The following is a 20,339-nucleotide window of genomic DNA, read 5'->3' as shown; positions in this document are numbered from 1 at the left end:
TGTTACCATTTATCTTATATAGAGGTGCTCCTATGTTGGGTGCATAAACATTTATAATTGTTATATCTTTTTCTTGGATTGATATTTTGATCATTATGTAGTATCCCTGCTTATCTCTTGTAACAGTCTTTATTTTAAAGTCTGTTTTATCTGATTCGAGTATTGCTACTCCAGCTTTCTTTTGATTTCCATTTGTATGGAATATCTTTTTCCATCCCTTCACTTTCAGTCTGTATGTGTCCCTAGATCTGAAGTGGGTCTTGATTTTGCATCCATTTATCCAGTCTGTGTCTTTTGGTTGGGGCATTTAATCCATTTAGATTCAAGGTATTATTGATATGTATGTTCCTATGACTATGGGTTTGTTTTTGCATGTCTTTTTCTTCCCTTGTGATTCCCGCTTAGACAAATTTCTTTAGCATTTGTTGTAAAGCTGGTTTTGTGGTGCCGAATTCTCTTAGCTTTTGTTTGTCTGAAAAGCTTTGGACTTCCCGCCATCGAATCTGAATGAGATCCTTGCTGGATAGAGTAATCTTGGTTGTAGGTTTTTCTCTTTCATCGCTGTAAGTATATCCTGCCACTCCTTTCTGGCCTGCAGAGATTCTACTGAAAAATCAGCTGATAACCTTATAGGGATTCCTTTGTATGTTATTTTTTGTTCTTCCCTTGCTGCTTTTAATAGTTTTTGTTTGAATTTAATTTTGTTAGTTTGATTAATATGTGTCTTGGTATGTTTTTCCTAGGGTTTATCCTGTATGGGACTCTGTGCTTCCTGGACCTGGGTGGCCATTTCCTTTCCCATGTTAGGGAAGTTTTCGACCATAATCTCTTCAAATATTTTCTCAGACCCTTTCTTTTTCTCTTCTTCTTCTGGGACCCCTATAATTCAAATGTTGGTGCGTTTAGTGTTGTTTCAGAGGTCTCTGAGATTGTCTTCAATTCTTTTCATTCTTTTTTCTTTATTCTGATTCTCGGCAGTTATTTCCACAATTTTGTCTTCCAGCTCACTTATTTGTTCTTCTGCCTCCATTATTCTGTTATTGATTCCTTCTAGTGTATTTTTCATTTCAATTATTGTGTTGTTCATCTCTATTTGTTTGATCTTTAGTTCTTCTAGATCTTTGTTAAACGTTTCTTGTATTTTCTCAATCCGTGCTTCCATTCTATTTCCAAGATTCTGGATTATCTTTACTATCATTACTCTGAATTCTCTTTCAGATAGATTCCCTATTTACTCTTCATTTTGTTTGTCTTGTAGGTTTTTACCTTGCTCCTTCACCTGTGACATATTTTTTTGTCCTCCCATTCTTTTTTTCTTTAGAGTGGGATTGTGTTCCTGGTTTTTTTTTACTGTTTTTTTGGCCCGAGGCTTCCAAAACTGGAGTTTGTAGGCTGTTGGGTATAGCTGGGTCTTAGTGCTAAGATGAGGGACTCTGTGAGACCTCACTCCAATGAATATTCCGTGGGGTCTGAGGTTCTCTGTTAATCCAGTGGTTCGGACTCGGAGCTCCCACCGCAGGAGCTTCTGCCTGACCCTGGGCTTGCAAATCAATATCCTGCAAAGTAAAAAATTTAGTAAGACTAGGAATCTAACAGATATTTTAGGAAGAACGTAAAAATAAAAATATAGATGAATTAACAACCGGAAGGTACATCAGTACCACAGTAGTAAAAAGGAGGAGAGAAAAGGAAAAAAAAAACACTTGGAGGGGAAGACCTTGGCTGTGGAGGGCGGGGCCTAAGCAAGGGCTAGGTTTGGGCGCTGGGCGGGCCCAGTGCTCAGGACCCACAGGGCTGGAAAAGGACCTGGGGTCTGTGGGGAATGGGGCTTAGGCTAAAGGAACAGAAGGGGCCCAGGCGTGACCCCCACCCCTGGTCTCAGAGGGAAGGGGGCCTCACCTGGGAGCCCAGAAGGCTTCCTGGGCTCGAGTGGTCAGGGCAGACGCCCTCCTCTCCTCTCCTGCTCTTCTGGTCTGGGGTCTGGGAGGGCCCCTCCCACCTGCCTCTCTTGATCTCCTTGGCCTCCCTCCTGTGCCCCCAAGACTAATGCGGGCAGGGTGGGATGAACTAGGTGATGGGGTAGTGGGGGGATCCTTGGAGGGCAGAGCATCGGCCTAGGAGCTTAGCAGGCTCCCTGGGCCTGAGTGGACAGGGCAGTCGCCCTCTGTTCCTCTCCCGCTCCTCGTGGAGGGCCTCTCTCTCCTGCTTCTCCTGGTCTCCCTGGCCTCAGGGGTGCCGATCTTGCCTGGCCTCCACTTCTCCTCCCCTATCGGTCCACTTATGTTCTACCAGTTCATTCTGGGGTTCCTCCCATCTCCTTGGAGGTTAGATTTCCCCACCAGCGGCCAGCAGGCACCCTAGTTGTGCAGAGATGCTAACTCTGAGTCTTCTCACACCACCATCTTGACTCCTAAAGTCAGTATCCAAAATACCTCATTTTAACTTTTTGGAATGTCATTTTACTCTGTTTTTAAAAATAATTATAGAACTGTACTTAAGGTATTCCTAAGGACACTGTTTTAAAAGATAAAATAACAGCAAGTTTTCCCCTTTGACACTTGCATTTTTCTATTATTTTAAGAGTCCATGAGCTCAATCTGCCTGTAGTATGTTTTACTAAAGAGCTTAGTGATTCTTCTTTTGGAGAAACACAAACTCATTCTGACTAAGGGCAGTATATTTCTCCTGTGTGCTCCTTAGAACACAGGTCAAAATATCATGTACCTATTTGTAATTGATAGCATTGATGTAATTTTGTTCTCGTTTTCTCTGAAAAATTCCCAATGGTTTTCAGTATGATATTTTCTAGAATTTTTTTTTAAACCTGTAGAAACAGTTCTGTACATCTGTAGTTTTTTTTTTTTTAATCTTTTTGGCTCTTTTAAAATGTATATTTTATCTTAGTACCGGAAGCAATAGTCCAGTTACCATTAATGATTTTCTTAGGGTTCCAGTGATTTTTTTTTGTAATGAGTTTGATTTAGTTTGATAGGTTTTATTTGTAGTAAAGTTAATGATAGTGTATTTGTTGAGATCTTTCAGAATTTTTCCCACTTGTCACTCCACTCTCATGTAACTTTTTTTAGGGTTGGTTTTTTCTGCGTTAGTTTCCTTTACTCCTGTACCCTAAGAATAGGAAAACCTGTTTAGTCTTAAGGATAAGCATACGGAAACCTAAACAACTGTGGAAAAAAACAGTAATTTATGGTACGTTTGAGAGCTCCAAAGCTGTACATAAATTGATACTCTGACTAGTCTTTAGTGGTGGACGTACATTTGTCACAGGTATTGTATTGTCATTGTTCATCTTTAATTTGCCAATGGTGAGAAATATATAAGTATTATGCATTGTGTGTGGCTTTTTTGTTTGTGCTAGATGTTTGGCTTGAGAAAAAACTTGATAACCTAATAACGTAAGTCATCTTTTGTGAAGGTATGATGACATGTGGATAGTACAATTTGCTGTTAATTTTTGTGGCAGTGTTGGGGCGGAGAAACTTGAAACAACTAAGAGAACTCTTTTTTTTTTTTAATTTGTTTATTTTCTTTATTTTTGCCTGCGTTGGGTCTTCGTTGCTGCGTGCGGGCTTTCTGTAGTTGCAGTGAGCAGGGGCTACTCTTTGTTGTGGTGCATGGGCTTCTCATTGCGGTGGCTTCTCTTGTTGCGGAGCACAGGCTCTAGGCACGCGAGCTTCAGGAGTTGTGGCTCCCGGGCTCTAGAACGCAGGCTCAGTAGTTGTGGTGCCTGGGTTTAGTTGCTCTGCAGCATGTGGGATCTTCCCAGACCAGGGCTCGACCCCATGTCCCCTGCATTGGCCGGCAGATTCTTAACCACTGCTCCACCAGGGAAGCTCCTAAGAGAACTCTTTAGCATGACATAGTTCTGTTGTCATAGCAAATTAATCTTGTAAAAGTTTCTCCCAGCCAAAAAATCATGGGCTGCCGAAAATATATCATTTTTTTCGAGGAAAATATCAAGTTAGGAAAAAGTCCTAAGGCAATGGTCACAAAGCAGGTAGCAATCAAATGTAAATCATGGTGATATTCTTCCTCTTGGGGGATGAATCTGAAACACAGTATCAAAGCCTGGTCTCCTCCTCACCTTGTTCCACACCCAGATTGTACTTTGTACTAATCAACTGTCATATTCCCAAGTGATGGTTTGGGATTCCATGCTGGACCAGGAAGCATGGATTACACATACTTCTCATTCTTTAAGCCTTTTAGTTACCTCCCTTCCTCCTTTTGCAAAACAGACCAGGCAGCCTGTTCAGGCAGTAAATAGGTATGGTATGCATTCCCTTCTAAAAGTTTAATCCTCTGATATACATGGCCTTCTATACTAAGAGAAAAACCTGACTAAATACAGTTTTTTATATGAATGTATTTTTTCTTTTACAATTAATAAGTGTAAGTTAGAATTACTTTTCCAACTATCTACTGAAAACCCTGTGTTAATCTTACTGTGTCATAGACTACCTTATACTGCTCCTGCTTCACTTGCCCTCTTAAATAAATATACATTATAATAAACAGACTCATGTGGTTTTGTATGTGTGCTACTTCGTCTAAGAAAAGAAGACTGACTAGAAGAATCTTTGTCCATCTGCCTAGGTAAGCATCAAGGAGACTTGTCTCTGCTCAGGTTTCTGGGTGGTGAGAAAAAAAAAATGATGTAATAGTGAAGATGATGATGATGATACTAACAAGAAAAACTTATTATATTTTCAAACTTACTGTGTAGTAAGCCCTATTCTAAGCAATTTAAGTTTATTCATTTAATCCTCACATACACCTTTGAGGTAGATAGTTATAAACTCCATTTTATAGAATTGCAATCTGAGACACACAGAGGTTAAATAATTTGCTCAAGGTCATCCATCCAGGGAGTGGAGGAATGCAGGATTCGAACTTAGGCTCTCTAGTTTCAGAGTCCAGGTTCTAAATCACTGCATTACTGTCTTTCCAAGCTTGCATCTAGGTACCAGGGTGTATTATGAATGTGTACTATCCATGTGATATAAGAATCCCAAGCCAAGAAAATAAATTAAAACATATACTTGAACTTGTATACTTCATCTTATGGGCTTCTAAGCACTAGAAAGTGCATACTGCTCTTCAGGGATTGCTCCTCAACCAGGGAGCACTGGGCTTTACCAGAATAGTCAGAAAAACACTATAAAATAAGTCTATTTGAAGTGTCTAAATGAAAGACTAAGACACTGAAGTAAATAAATTTTGAAAAGAACCAAATAAAATTAATTAAAATGAAAATTGTGATTATTGAAATGAAAGTCATTATTTGGGGGAAAATATTAATAGCAAAAGTTAAATAGTAGTAGAAACAGGTGAAAGAATCATACATAAATACAAAAGAATCTGAAGCTAGAGAGTCAGTGAAATTGGAGGCGAATGCAAAGGCAGTCTTCAAAGCATCCGTAGAGAAAAAACAAATTTACATTCAAAGGACCGAAAATTAGATTGACAGTTGACTTCTCATCAGCAGCAGTAGTGGTCAGAATAACATCTGTAAAGGAGTGAAGGAGGGACTTCCCTGGGAGTCCAGTGGTTAAGACTTCGCCTTCCGCCCTGGTCAAGGAGCTAAGATCCCACATGCCTCGTCGGGCCAAAAAAACCAGAAACATAAAACAGAAGCAATGTTGTAACAAATTCAATAAAAACTTAAAAAAATGGTCCACATCAAAAAAAAAAAAAAAAGGACTGAAGGAAAACACTGTCAACCAAGAATTCTGTACTTAGCTAAAGTGTCATACAAAGCAACTATATCCCAATAAAAGTTAATTAAAAAAAAGAAAAACCTGTCATGCAAGACAAAGGGCAAAATACAGACCTTGTGTTAATAGTTAGTATATCTGAGTGAAGGGTACATGGGACATTTCTATTCTGTTTTACCAACTCTTCTATAAGTTATTTCAAAATTAAATTGAAAAAAAACCCCACAATTTTAGAGAAACAACTGTGAAGCTAACTACTTGTAGCTCAGTATTAAAGTAAGCACTTTATGAAGAAGGAAACTGAACTTTAACGGAAAAATTGAGAGGCAAGCAAAAATGGTGATCAAAGAAATTGGTAAATGTGAGTAAATATTAGTAATCATCAACATTATTTATACTTACATATGCTAAGTATAAGTATTTTGTGTAATTCTCACAACAACCATGTGGTATAGGTACTAATATTTTTCTTCAGTTTGAAAGAGCTCATCCAGTACCCAGCACAATGAATGAGAAAGGACCAAACCAAGTTACGTCTCTGTGAAATTTGAGAATTCCAAAAGTAAAGAGAAAAATCTTTAAACTTTTCAGAGAAGGGAGAAATACATCACCAGAAAGGAAACAAAAATAGAATGCCACCAGACTTCTCAGCAGCAACTCTTGAAGGTTGTAAACAGTGAAACAATGTCTTTAAAATCCTGAGGAAAAGATCTTTAACTTGGTATTCTATATTTAACCAAATGGTCAATCAAATGTCAAATGCAAGCATTTAGAACATTTTTCTTCCATGTACCCTTTCTTAATAAGCTAGTAGAATGTGTGATTTTACAAAATAAGCTGAGGAGGATGAAAAAAGGAAGAGGTGATCCTCAGAAACAGGACATCAACGTAGGAAAGGAACCGAAGGAGCATGCCTTGAGAACAGCTAGTAAAGATTGAAGTAAGAGGCTAGGAAGTTCTGTGAAGAAACCAAAAGAAAATTTGAGTCAGTACATTTACTCACGTCTTCGGGTATTTGGAAATTACATGTCTTTTACAGGTCTAATTAAAGTGTTTTGCAGTTCTTGTATAGGTACATAGAAAAACTAAGCAAACACAAATTCTCAGGTGCTGTTAACCTCAGGGAAACAAAAGATTCAAGAAAGGATAGCTAATTCAAATAGGTTACTTGTTTCATCAGTGGCAATTATAATAACAAACATTGAGTATTGATTCAACCAAAAATTATTAATTATCACTGATGACAATAGTGAAAGGGAGTTTGAAGGTAGGCAGTGATTAAAAAAAGACGTATCCTTTTCTGTTTTAACAGAACATCAGTTTAAATTATCTAAAAATAACAAGACATAGCAATTGTCATCTTACTCATAATTATAAATATCAAAAGAAATATCTCGATAAGTTAAAAATGACTACCACTAACAGATGGAGAGGGATAGGTCTGATCTGCCATTTAAATAGCTTTTTATTATGTATCAATTTTTAAAAATCTTTGTGCTTATATTAATTTTTGAATAACAGTAAAGACTTGTTTACATATAAGAAAACATTTTACAATATAGTTTTATTCACAGAACTGTAGGTAGTGGGATAGAATTTGAGTATGTGTTGCTTGGTAAACATTGCATGGTGGTGCCACCCACCAAGGAAGGTAACACAGACACAGATATGTGAATTTAGTGTTAAAAATAATGTGTTTAAATGAACAAGGAGACCACATGAGATGTTCATTAGCAGGTGGGTATAAATATCTACCTAGAAGCAGGAGAAAAATTCAGAGTATTAAGATAGGTTTCAATCCATGAACTAATAAATTGAGAATCTACTGTGTGTCACAAAATTGTTATTTCTAACTCTACATAGCTAACAAAGGGTTTAAGGAGAGTGGATGAAGACATGGAAAAGGGAGAAAGAAAAAGGGAGAGAGAGAAGCTTGAAAAAAGAAAGAAGGAAAGTAGCAGGAAAGGAAAAGGAGGATTTATTGTTAAAGAGAGGAAACATGGTATTCAGTCTCATACAGGGGGGAGAAGTGTGGGCATTAGAGAAGGGGACAGTAGTTTTCTTATGTTATTACTTTGCTCTGTGTTGCAAACTCTTTCAGGTTTGAACCAATATAAGAATTTCTCCCCTACATATGTATATGTTTGGCATTAAGTACTTGAGTTTTTAATTAAGGCGAAAAGGAAGATGTTAGGAAGAAAAAGCCTGAGTAGTAGACTGTGAAAATGTTACCTAACTATACCCATAAAATATTAATGTCCAAGTTAATTTATAAAGTAAACCTAAATGAAACTATGTGGGATGATAGGTTTATAATCCTGGAATAAGTAAAAGAAACCCCCAGTCCATGATGAAAATTTGTCCTAAGTAAGATAAACCACCTAGTCTGTGATGGAAATTGATGTTTGACTACGTAAGACTTTAAAGCTTTCTTTCATATGGGAAGTTCCCTGGCAGTCTAGTGGTTAGGACTTGACGCTTTCACTGCCGTAGCCCCAGGTTCCATCCCTGGTCAGGGAACTGCGATCCCGCAAGCCACGCGGCACGGCCAAAAAAAAAAAGATTTCATATGAAAGCTGTAAACAAAGTTAAAAAACAAAAACGATGCAACAAAATATGTAGAAAACCTGTACACTTAGAACTACAGACTATTGGATGTGCCATGTTAATGGGTTAGATACTCTATTGTTAAAATGTAAATCTCCAAATAATTGTCAAAATAAATGCAATCCTAATGAGATTCAGAGGAGGCTTTTTTGTAGAAACTGACAAATTGATTCTCAAATCCATATGGAAATGCAAAGCATCTAGACAATCCAGAGTAACCTTGGAAAAGAATAATTTGGAAGACTTATCTACCTGACTTCAGATCTTAGTATAAAAGTATAGAAGTCAAGGGACTTCCCTGGTGCTCCAGTGGTTAAGAATCCGCCTTCCAGTGTAGGAGACGCGGGTTTGATCCCTGGTCTGGGAACTAAGGTCCCACATGCTTCGCGGGGCAGCTAAGCCCACACGCTGCAACTACTGAACCTGCACGCTCTGGAGCCCGTACACCACAACTAGAGAGAAGCCTGCATGCCACAACAAAGAGCCCATGCACCCCAGTGAAAGATCCCGTATGCTGCAATGAAGATCCCCTCATGCCACAGCTAAGACCTAACACAGCCAAAAAAAATAAGTAAAATAGTAGTAATAAAAAAAGTATAGCAGTCAAGACAATCTGGTTCTAGTATAGGCATAAACCAGTGTAATAATCAGCCCAGAAATGGACACAAACCTACAGTTATATGATTTTCAGTGAAAAGTGCCAAATCAAGTCAATAGGCAAAGAGATATCGTTCAGCAGATGAGCTGGAACAATGGGCTATATCCACGTAAAAAAGGAATCTTTGACCTTTACTTTATACCACCAGAAATAACTAAAAATTGATTATAGACTGAAAAGTAAAAACTAAAAGTTCTAGAAGAAAAAATAATACAAGGAAAGCTATGTTTGGGGGATATGCAGAAATTTCTTAGAACACAAAACACAAATCATAGATGAAATAGATAAACTAGATATTGTTAAATTCAAAAACTTAAACTCTTTGAAAGATGCTATTTTTAAAAATATTTATTTATTTGGCTGTGTCGGGTCTTAGTTGCCGCACGAAGGATCTTCATTGAGCCATGTGGGATCTTTTGTTCCAGTGCACGGGCATCTTTCTAGTTGTGGCACGCAGGTTTTCTCTCTCGTGACGCGCAGGCTCCAGGGCGTGTGGACTCTAGTTTGCGGCATGCGGGCTCTGTAGTTGTAGTGTGTGGGCTTAGTTGCCCCGCGACATGTGGGGTCTTAGTTCCTTGGCCAGGGACCGAACCCACCTCCCCTTCATTGAAAGGCGGATTCTCTACCACTGGACCATCAGGGAAGTCCCGAAAGGTGCTATTTTTTTTTAAAATGGAAAGACAAAGACCAGGAAATAATCTTCACAATACACTTATCAGACAAAGGGCTTGATCTAGAATATGTAAAGAACACAACTGAATAAGGCAACTAAATTAAAAAATGGGCAAAAGATCTGAATATACCTAACCAAAGAAGATAATATGAATGGCTAGCAAGCACATGAAAAGACTAAATACCATTAGTTATCAGGAAAGTGCAAATTAAAACCACAGCAAGGTAGTACTTCATACCCACTAGAATGACTAAAAATAACAAGATTGACGATACAAAGTGTTGGTAGGATGTGGAACAACTGGAACTCTCATACTTTGCTGGTACAAATGCAAAATGGTACAACTGATTTGGAAAACTGGTACACAGTTTCTTATAAAGTTAAAATTATACTTAAAATATGACTCAGCAATTCTCTTCCTAAATATTTACTCAGGAGAATGAAAATTTCTGTTTACATGGATATTTGTATACCCTAATTCATAGCAGCATTATTTTTAACAGCCAAAAACTGGAAATATTAAATATGAAGTTAAATTGTGCTGTGTCTACACAATGGAAATCTATGTGAATTAGCTAATAGAGGCATCATGGTAAATCTCAAAAACATGCTGAATTTAAAAAGCCAGATATTAAAAAAAAGTACCATGTGATTACATTAACACGAAACTGTGGGAAAGACTAACCTATAAGCAGTCATTCTAAGAAAAAAAACTAACCCTCTTATTTTAGTAGTTACATGCGCCCCTGTCTGTGCCTTTTATAACTGAGTTCAGGGAACAGTGGCTTGACTGAACTTTGATTAGCCACAGAAAAGTAGGTCTGTGATAAGTATGTAGTTTGAAAGCTCTTTTCAGAATGGGTTGGTTTTTGTATTTTTGTTTTTTCTTTCCCAATAGAATCTTGTACCACAAGTCAATATCAAAGAGTGATTTTAACTAGATTGGGACAGATTTAGTGCTGGTGCAGCTATGAATAAGTTTTACTGAGAATTCAGACTTGGTCATTGATTAGTAATTTTTGCATTTCTGGTGGAAATCTCTTTGGCATCTGGTAGAACTTCAGACCTCATCACCCCTTTCCCCACTCAAACCTCCCAAATTTTACCAGTTCCTTCAAAGTCTCTAGCAAAGGGTGTTCATTTTTACTTGACATTGTATTTTGCATTTCCATCACTCTGTTACAAACAACTTGAAATTGTTAGTATTTGCTTCTTTTACTTATGTATTTAAATTGTTATTATTTACAGATATATAAAAAATTGCATAGACCATAAATGTACTATTTAATACAAAATTATAAAGCAAGTACCTGTGTAACTACCACTTAAGTCAAGAGGTAGAATATTGTTAGTGTTCCAGGAGCTCTTATGCATCTCTTCCTAATTCTTAATTCCTGCCCTCAGCCCTAACCACTTTCCTGACTTCTGTTATAATTTTCTTGCTTTACTTTTATACTTCTATATGCATCTCTAAACAAAATAGTTTAGTTGAACTTGTTTTTGAAATTCGTATAAAGGAAATCATTCCATGTATATTGTTTTGTGCCTTCTTTCCCTTAATAACGTGGCACTGAGAATTGTCCAGTGTGTTGGATGAAACTACCATCATTTTCATTTATATAGTGTTCTTTTGTATGAATGGAGCACCATTCATTTTTTTTCAGTTTAAAATGCTATCTGTTTACTCTTTTTTTTTTTTTTTTTTTTTTGGTTGTGACGGGTCTTAGTTGTGGCGTGCGAACTCTTAGTTGCAACATGCATGTGGGATCTAGTTCCCTGACCAGGGAACCCCTGCATTGGGAGTGTGGAGTCTTAACCACTGCACCACCAGGGAAGTCCCTATTTGTTTATTCTTCTTTAAAAAAATTTTTTTTAATGGGAAGTATGGTTGATTTATAATGTTGTGTTAATTTCTGCTATACAGCAAAGTGACTCAGTTACAGACATACACATTCTTTTTCATATTCTTTTCCATTATGGCTTATCATAGGATATTGAATATAGTTCTCTGTGCTATGCAGTAGGACCTTGTTGTTTATCCATTCTATATGTAATAGTTTGCATCTACTAACCCCAAACTCCCAGTTCATCCCTCTCCCGCCCCCCACCCCCTTGGCAACCACAGTCTGTTCTCTATGTCCATGATTCTGTTTCTGTTTCATAGGTAAGTTCATTTGTGTCATATGTTAGATTCCACATATAAATGATATCATATGGTATTTGTCTTGCTCTTTCTAACTTCACTTAGTAAGATAATCTTTAGTTGCATCCATGTTGTTGCAGATGGCATTATTTTGTTCTTTTTTATGGCTGAGTAGTATTCCATTATATATATATACCACATCTTCTTTATCCATTCATTTGTTGATGGACATTTAGGTTGTTTCCAAGTGTTGGCTATTGTAAATAGTGCTGCTGTGAACATACGGGTGCATGTATCTTTGAATTATAGTTTTGTCTGGGTATATGCCCAGGAGTGAGCTTGCTGGATCATATGGTAATTGTATTTTTAGTTTTCTGAGGACCCTCCATACTGTTTTCCATAGCGACTGTACCAATTTACATTCCCACCCACAGTATAGGAGGGTTCCCTTTTCTCCACACCCTCTCCAGCATTTGTTCTTTGTAAACTTTTTAGTTCTTTGTAGACCATTCTGACCGGTGTGAGGTGCTACCTCATTGCAGTTTTGATTTGCATTTCTCTAATAATGAGCGATGTTGAGCATCTTTTCATGTGCTTATTGACCACCTGTATTTCTTCTTTGGAGAAATGTCTCTTTAGGTCTTCTGCCCATTTTTCAATTGGGTTGTTTGATTTTTTTTCGTTGTTGAGTTGCATGAGCTGTTTGTATATTTTGGCAGTTAAGCCTTTGTGGGTTGCAGTGTTTGCAAATATTTTCTCCCATTCCGTAGATTGTCTCTCAGTTCATTTAAAAAAATTTTTATTCTTTTTTTTTTTTTGAATAGACTTTTAGGCTGTTTCCTAAAAATTTACAGCTATTACAAATTAATTTTTTTTGCTACTTCATTCTGCTATTAGCTATTTTAATTTTGATAACAAATAAAAGAGCATCTTGTATCAGTATAGCTCTTTATGATATATGCAGTGCCCTTATGTACATCCTAATTTAGCCCTCATTTCAGACCTGTGACATTGAAGCATTCCATTTTTTATAACTAATGATAGAGCTTGTCACTTGCCCAAGTTAACATTGCTAAAAATTAGTGTAGTACTAACAACTGCCACACATCTCTTATATCAAAGTCTAAATTCTAAACATCTGATTCTGTTTCACACAAACTGAGCATGCTCAATACCTCAACTGAGTTAAAGTATTCCATGTTAAAAGAAAAAAAGGGAAGAAATTGTATTAAAAGGTATGCCTCATTGCCTTGTTTTTCAAATCATGGCTTTATTGTTGTTTCTTTGGAAGTTGACCTAAACAATTTTATTAATTTGTGGGTACGATGTTGGGACATAAATTTTTCATATTGTCAGCAGCAAAACTGTTCCCACAAGTAATAAAGCTTATATGTGCAGCATTTGTAGGTGTGGAAAGTGAGGAGGAGGGGAGGGGACGGAGGAGGTTATATTTTTGACCAGAGAATACTACTACACTTTTTTACTCATGCCAATCTCTTTAAAAGTCAAGAGACTGAACTTTTAATGCAAGGAATCTCTGCCAGTCACTAAGTGGCCTGACAGTTCACTTAAGCTTTTCTAAAATCTTATGTCTAATGAAACTATGAATTCGTGAAATACTCTCTGGTGCTGTAGCCCAGTTTGACCCCTCATTTATGTGTGGAATGTGCTGAGCTGTGTTTAGAGCCAAGTTTAGTTGTTGATGTTGTTGCAAAGTGACTCTTCTTTTGTTATCTTAAGATTTTTTTTTTTAAAGTAAGGTTTTCAAAATGGACATGATTTAAGCAACTATGAGCTCAAGAAGTGAAAGTACCTGTTAATATATTTATTATTAGTGGTAGTGTTGAAATTTTTTGTGACAGATTCAATACTTCTCTATAAGGTGTTTATGAATAAATGTGTTTTAAGTATATATACATTTGAAAACTCTAAAAAGGAATTTTGTTTAGAAAAGCAAGAAAATGGAAAAAGTGTACTGGTATGATAATTCCAAGGCATGTTTGAAACATTTTTAGATTTATATGTTTACTTAACAAATAAAAACCTGTGGAGTTGCAAACATCCCCTTGGTTTGAAAATGTATTTCATCATACCTATTATCTAGGTCATTATTCTTAAGTATCCTTTCTGTCTTATCTCCAAAAACAGAAGCACAAATTATTGTACTTTAAACACTCATTCTTCAATTAAATATTAAGAAAGAGGAAGTATTGTGAATGTCATTTTCAAAGTGGCACATGGGAATGGGAAAATGTATATTTTGAAATTTGCAAAATAAGGAACAGCTTTAAAAAGGAAGGAAATTTGAATTTGCGAAAACGTTGATTGTGAATACGGAAGTCATCTCTTACTTTTAAGTGTTAAACAAAAGGAATGTATACTCAGTTAAAAATAGAAGAAAATAAAACACCTTACAATGTAAAATTAGTATTTGAAGTGGTTTCTGGCAAAGGTAAATTACAAATAAAAAGGAAATTGCCTAGCTCTATATGTAGATGAGAAAATATGATGGAATAAATCAAATAATAGATTTTAAAACCTCAGATTTCAAATCCAGTAGATTTGAAACAGAGTAATTCATGTTTGTATGTGCTACATCAGTAGTGATGAGCATAAGGAATTTTCAGTTTCAAACAAAGGCATATTTGTTTTCATAAAATTGGTTAAAAGAGATTTCACAATGATATTTTAATGGCCATGGTCTTTGATTCAGGGAGGAATTAAACTTGTTAAGTAAATAGCCCTGAAATAATATTCATGATGTTGTGAATTTAACCCTTTGCTCTTATATTCTCGCTAAGGAAGTAAATGAAACATACAATTCTTTTGAGCTTATAAACCTTCATAGTATTTACCCACTTTATTGGACAGAGCCAATTGTAAGACTGCTATTTCTTTGTTTAGGAGTTTGGGTGACATAAGGAATGTTCACCTCTCCTTGAAAATAAGCATTCCAGGTTCTGAATTTTACTGTGGCAAGAATGTACATTTTCTTCCTTCTTACCTTCCTCTTTGAACATATGTTTAGATCTTAACATGTCATTGTTCTCTAGTATGTTGGAGGACATGTCCTCTGGACTGTGTAGAATCAGGGTCCTTATAATTCATGCCTTATTACCCATATTTGTGACATTGAACATATATGCATTAATCCTCATTGAAGATCTTCTATACAAATATAAAAATAACTGTCATTTATGTCTTACAAGGTTTAGAGTCATGGCTTTGGGGAAAGCTTTTACAGTCATAAAATAGAATGCTCTATGAAGGCAAGGATTACTGTCTCCTTTTAACTGCTATATTCCTGATACCTGACACTGAGAAAGTACTCAAATATTTTTTTATTGAATGAATATCAGTTTATTAAAATCTTGATTTTTTTTCAGTGTTTACTTTTTGGGGAAATAGTCTTAATTTTATCACAGATTAAAGAAATAAAAGCTTCTAAGGGTAAGATAAGTAAAGTAACTTCTTTTCTTTTCTTCTTTTTTTCTAGACTACCTGTTAAGGTCCTGAGTCAAGACAACAATTTTTATACCTTTCCTGGTGGTTCAGAAACAAGTCTCTGTAGAATCAGAAGCAAAGAAAGGAAACAATCTGACCTTTTCTTTGTTAGATTGACTATATAAGATACGTGACTTCCAGGAGCAAAAACACAGAGAAGTAATAAAGTTATTATTTTGGCATCTTTGGACATCTATCATATTGAGAAGCCTGCTTTGTGAAGCTTCCTGAATTGAGATTTGGAAACTTCATTGGTGCTCATTTATAACTTGGACTGTAAGCATGAGTGAATTCTGGTTGTGTTTCAACTGCTGTATTGCAGAACAGCCTCAACCTGTAAGTATGAAGTAATACATGTACAGATTGGGTGGGGTGCTTATTAAACATAATGCTGGTTCTCAAGTTGAGAATCAGGACCCCAGCAGTGATTGCAGGGCAGTTCTAAGGCCTGTCAGTGGAATTCTGAACATCTGGTTAAAGAATGGAGAAAAAAAAAAAAAAAAGTAAATGTGTTTTGTGTAAATGCCATGTGTGAGGAACTGTGCTAGACCATTGTATATGATTGAGAAGGTTATGCTCTTCTACCAAGTAGACCAGCTTCTGGAGGAGCTGTGAGAGGAGAGGGAGACAATCTGAGGTAGAACAGCCAAGTCAGCTTTGGAAATCAGTGGTGGAAGGTGTCATAGCTAGGTTGCTTCACATCCTTCTTGATTTACCATCTCATTTTCCTCACAGCAGCTCTCTGAGGAAGATACCATTATCCTTATTTTTCAGTTGAAATAGGTTCAGTTTTTTGCCCAAAGTCATATGGATAGTAAGTAGTCTTGGCTGACTTCTTCTTGGTGCCTACCACACTTTTATCCCTTCTAACCTGTGCACATTTTGTTACCTCTATGAAAATTCTGCCCTCCACGTCCAATTTTCTCTTCATCCTTTAAGATGCCTAGATCAAATGTCAACTCTATGAAATCTTCACCAGCTTTCCCCTGACTTAGATAATACCTAATGTGTATTTCCACCAGCTCTTTTAGTTCATTTTTCTGTGGTAGGATGGAACTTCTTGCAGAGTAACTTAACTGTTCTATAGTCTTTCCCACCATGTTCTGAATTCTTTAGGGGCCCTGAGCATATTTACTTTGTATCTTCAGGGTCAAATCTAATACCTTGGAGAATGTAGCTATACATGCTAGCTGGTTTGCTGTCTGACTGGCAGAATAAATGAATTTCTATTTTATTCTGTTTTGCTTACATTTGTAACAACATAAAAGGAAGAATGAGGTGTAATCCTGAGGTGTCTTCAGATCTTTTCTGAGCCTTTCCCTGGTCATATACACGGTCACTTTGTAATTGCCCTTGTTGTATATGCAATTGTTTTTTTGTTTTTTTTGTTTTTGCTTTTTTTTTTGCGATACGCAGGCCTCTCACTGCTGTGGCCTCTCCCGTTGCGGAGCACAGGCTCCGGACGCGCAGGCTCAGCGGCCATGGCTCACGGGCCCAGCCGCTCCGCGGCATGTGGGATCTTCCCGGACTGGGGCACGAACCCGTGTCCCCTGCATCAGCAGGCGGACTCTCAACCACTTTGCCACCAGGGAAGCCCTGCAATTGTTTTTGAATGTCCTAGATTTTAATGTCTGGCTCTGGAAAGGGGAAAAAATGAAAAATTGGGGCGAGGAGGAAAAGCAAGGGCGTGGCTTTTTAAATCCTCTGGAAGTCACTTCAGCCAGAGAGGGAGGAGCTTGCAACAGTCGCTACCCACCTCCTTGTCCGTTGCTCCTCTGTGATCAGAAGCAGAGATATTTGGAGGACATGGTCCTTTTTGCCCATCGTGGCTCCCACAAGCTGTGTATAGTATATGCGAAGAACACAGCTACGGGGCTGGGCAGGTAGTTACTACTGTGCTAAGAGCTAACGCTGACTGAAATTAGCTGCAGTTTACCTTCCAAGTTTTCCCCTGGAAGTTGCAATCCTTGAACAGACTCTAGAGTTTCAGAATAGATAACAACAGACAGATTCTGCCCGTACAGTTGTTGTGGTGGGGATACAGATTCCTGCTGATATCGGCTCCACCATCTTCTCTTTTACTACTTTTATAATAACTGTTTTTTACATTTATCTCTTTGATCTGTGAGGCATGAGGTAGGAGTCTAACTTTTCTTTCATGTTAATCAGCTATTTAAAACCAGTTTATTAAATAGCCAGTGTTTTTATAAGTGATATGAAATGTCACCTTTATTATATACTACATTTTCATATATTTAAAGAGACTGTTCCTGAAATCTGTCCTGTTCTTTTGGTTACATATGTTTACACCTGTGCAGTTACTTAGTACATAGTTCTTCTTTTTAAACTGTATTGGTAATGTCTTATTTTTAAGCTGGATTGTTGTAACATGGGTCTTTATTATGTTATTTTCTATATTTTTTCTTTGAGATATTTCATAATGCATCTTTTAAATCCTGTAGGATTTACTTTAGGATTTCATTGAATCTAGAATGTAATTGGATGAGAATTGACATCTATAAAATTTTGAGTAATGCCTTTGAGAAGCATGGCATACATCTTCATTTATATAGACCTTTTCATGTTCTTTTAGTAAGCTTAAAATTTTCATCATGTAAGTTTTGCACATTTTCTGCTAGATTTTTTCTAGATTTTTTATGGATTTTTGTTGCTATTCTGAATGATACTGTTTTGCCGTTAAATTTCCTAGTTGGATTTTGTTTTAACTAGTGTATAGGCAACTAATAATTTTTATACACTACTTTTTTATCCAGATACCATACTGAACATTTTATATTTCCTAAATTTCTCCATATAGTGACTTTTTTTTTCAGTCTTAATTCTGATACATATACTTTTTTCCCTATTAATATCTTACTGCACTGACTAAGACCTCCAGTATAATGCTGAATAGTGTCAGTGATGGCTAAACATTCTAGCTTCTCCTGACTTTAATGGGAAAGATTCAAATTTACTTAAGCATAAAATGAATGTTTATTTTAGCAAACACGTTTACCTGTGCATTTAAGTTATTGTGTATAATTTATCATCTATGATATATATTATCAATGATTAGATTTTCAACATTTTTTAAAGATTATAGAATACTTGAATCCTGTCGCCATATTGTTTTTAGTATGCCTTGTAATTTTTGTTGAAAGTCATATGTGATAATACTCTGGGTAAAAGGAACTGAGGGAAATAGGCCTGTAGTGTGAATTTTTATGTTTATCTGAGTGGGGATTAGGCTTTATTTACTGTTTGTTGTAGTTGTAGGTGTCACAGGATAAAATTTCCTTGTTTTTGTGCCCTGTTGTCTTTGGTTTCCCTAGAGACTTCTCCTTAAGTAAGGTCTGAGATGTCCAGTTCTTTCAGTTGTATTTCCCTGTTGCACAGGAGCCCTGTTGATGTATTGGTAAGATGTTGGGTGTGGGGAAGCATTATATACTGCTGTGGTTAGGTTTCAGTCTTTCAGTGAGCCTGTGCCCCTGGGCTGTGACCTATATAAGTACTTCTCAGTTTTGTTTTTTACTCCTCAGTTGAGACAGAAAGGCTAGAGGAGGCTGGAGTTGGATATTTCCCTTCCCCAAAGCTGGTTAGTTTCTGGTAAAACCCTAGTCAGTTAGGCTTTGGTAAAATAGTTTCTTTTGAGGGTAGGTTTTGTTAAGAACAGGCCAGGCAAATTTCCATACCACCAAATTGCAGAAAGGCATTGTAAATCGCTGAGAGAACCCCACCTGGGGCCTAGCTTCTGGTGTGTTCTGATTCTCAGAGTTCAGGCAAAGTATCAGACCTCTCCTGATTTCCATTAGCTCACTGAGAATACAGAGATTGGACTGGATGAAGTATTAGTTACCTAAGATGATGCAAGTTCATCTAAGTCATAGTGGCTTAAAACAGATTTTTATTATTTCACAGATTCTGTGGTCAGGAATCCTAGCACTGTGTAGCCAAGTCCTCTGACTTAGGATCTTTCTAAGGCTACAGTTAAGATGTCAGCTGGGGCTGTAATTATCTCAGGGTTCAATACGGAGAGGACCAGCTTTCTAGCTCACTAAAGGAGTTGTTGGAAGGGTTCAGTTCCTCTCTGAATCCTAACAAGAGTCTCAGTTGGAAAAAGTGCTTCAGTTCCTTGCTGGCTGTTGGCTGGAGGCCTCCCTGTTTCTTGCTCCACAGGTCTCTCCATAGAACAGCTCACAACATGGCGACTGGCTTTCATTAGTATGAGCAAGAGGGCAAGCAAGATGGAAGTCAAAATCTTTGTGACATCCCATCACTTTTGCTATGTTCCGTCCTGTAGAATTAACTCACTAAATCTAGTTCACACCCTCCTAAGACTGGGCACCCCTGGAGTTTTTTAACTCTCCAGCTGTCTACACTCATCCTCCAGCAATTCATCAATTACAGTTTGTTTTCCTACATTGGTCCTGCACTGACTGGAGGTTTTTGCTCTAGTACATTGTGATTTTCTGTATTTGCCTATGTCTCCAATTCTGGGGGCAGCAGTTTGCTCTGTGATCTCAGTTCTCTAAAGGATGTAAGAACAGTTGCTGGTTTTCAGTTTGTTCAACTTTTTTGATTGTGTGGATGGGCATGACATCTTCTGAGCTCCTTACGAGTCAGGCAGGAAACCAGAAGTCATATTTCCATATTTTTTAAGGTTGATTTGTTTATTGCCGGCATTCATAATGTTTGTAATAAAAATGTATCCTGTTCCAGTATGTGATACAGGTATACTCAAAGTAGAATGGCATAGATCAGGAATTTAAAGAGTGGGAGCATAAGGCTTTAGAATTATGAGACATTAGAACTACATTTTCTGATACACAAAGGATTTGCAGTTTGAGTTTTTTGTGCACATATAACATGTCTGTATTGTGTTATTGTTTAATAATACATAATTGTATGAAATATTCCACAAGAACAGCATTTTTGACTTGCTGAGAAAAATGACACAAAACTTAACAGGGCCGTGTGGTTACTATTGTAGAAGAACAGCTTGCTTGTTGGCATGAGGAA

General features: G+C 37.0%; 1 protein-coding gene across 4 annotated transcripts in view; it reads left to right on the top strand.

Annotated features, from left to right (window-relative positions):
* CDC42SE2 (CDC42 small effector 2) overlaps positions 1–20,339 on the top strand; it is a 164,935-nt gene that overhangs the window by 101,449 nt on the left and 43,147 nt on the right. For all 4 annotated transcript variants that reach the window (XM_082623761.1, XM_082623759.1, XM_082623762.1 and 1 more), the window contains one exon: positions 15,313–15,656. In XM_082623761.1, the coding sequence (XP_082479887.1) occupies positions 15,603–15,656 (54 nt within the window). In that variant the 5' untranslated portion in view covers positions 15,313–15,602. The remainder of the gene's footprint in view (positions 1–15,312; positions 15,657–20,339) is intronic.

The sequence above is a fragment of the Mesoplodon mirus genome (assembly GCF_964341445.2).
Source record: "Mesoplodon mirus genome assembly, chromosome: 5".
Lineage (NCBI taxonomy): Eukaryota > Metazoa > Chordata > Mammalia > Artiodactyla > Ziphiidae > Mesoplodon > Mesoplodon mirus.
This window is presented reverse-complemented; position numbering and strand designations above follow the sequence as displayed.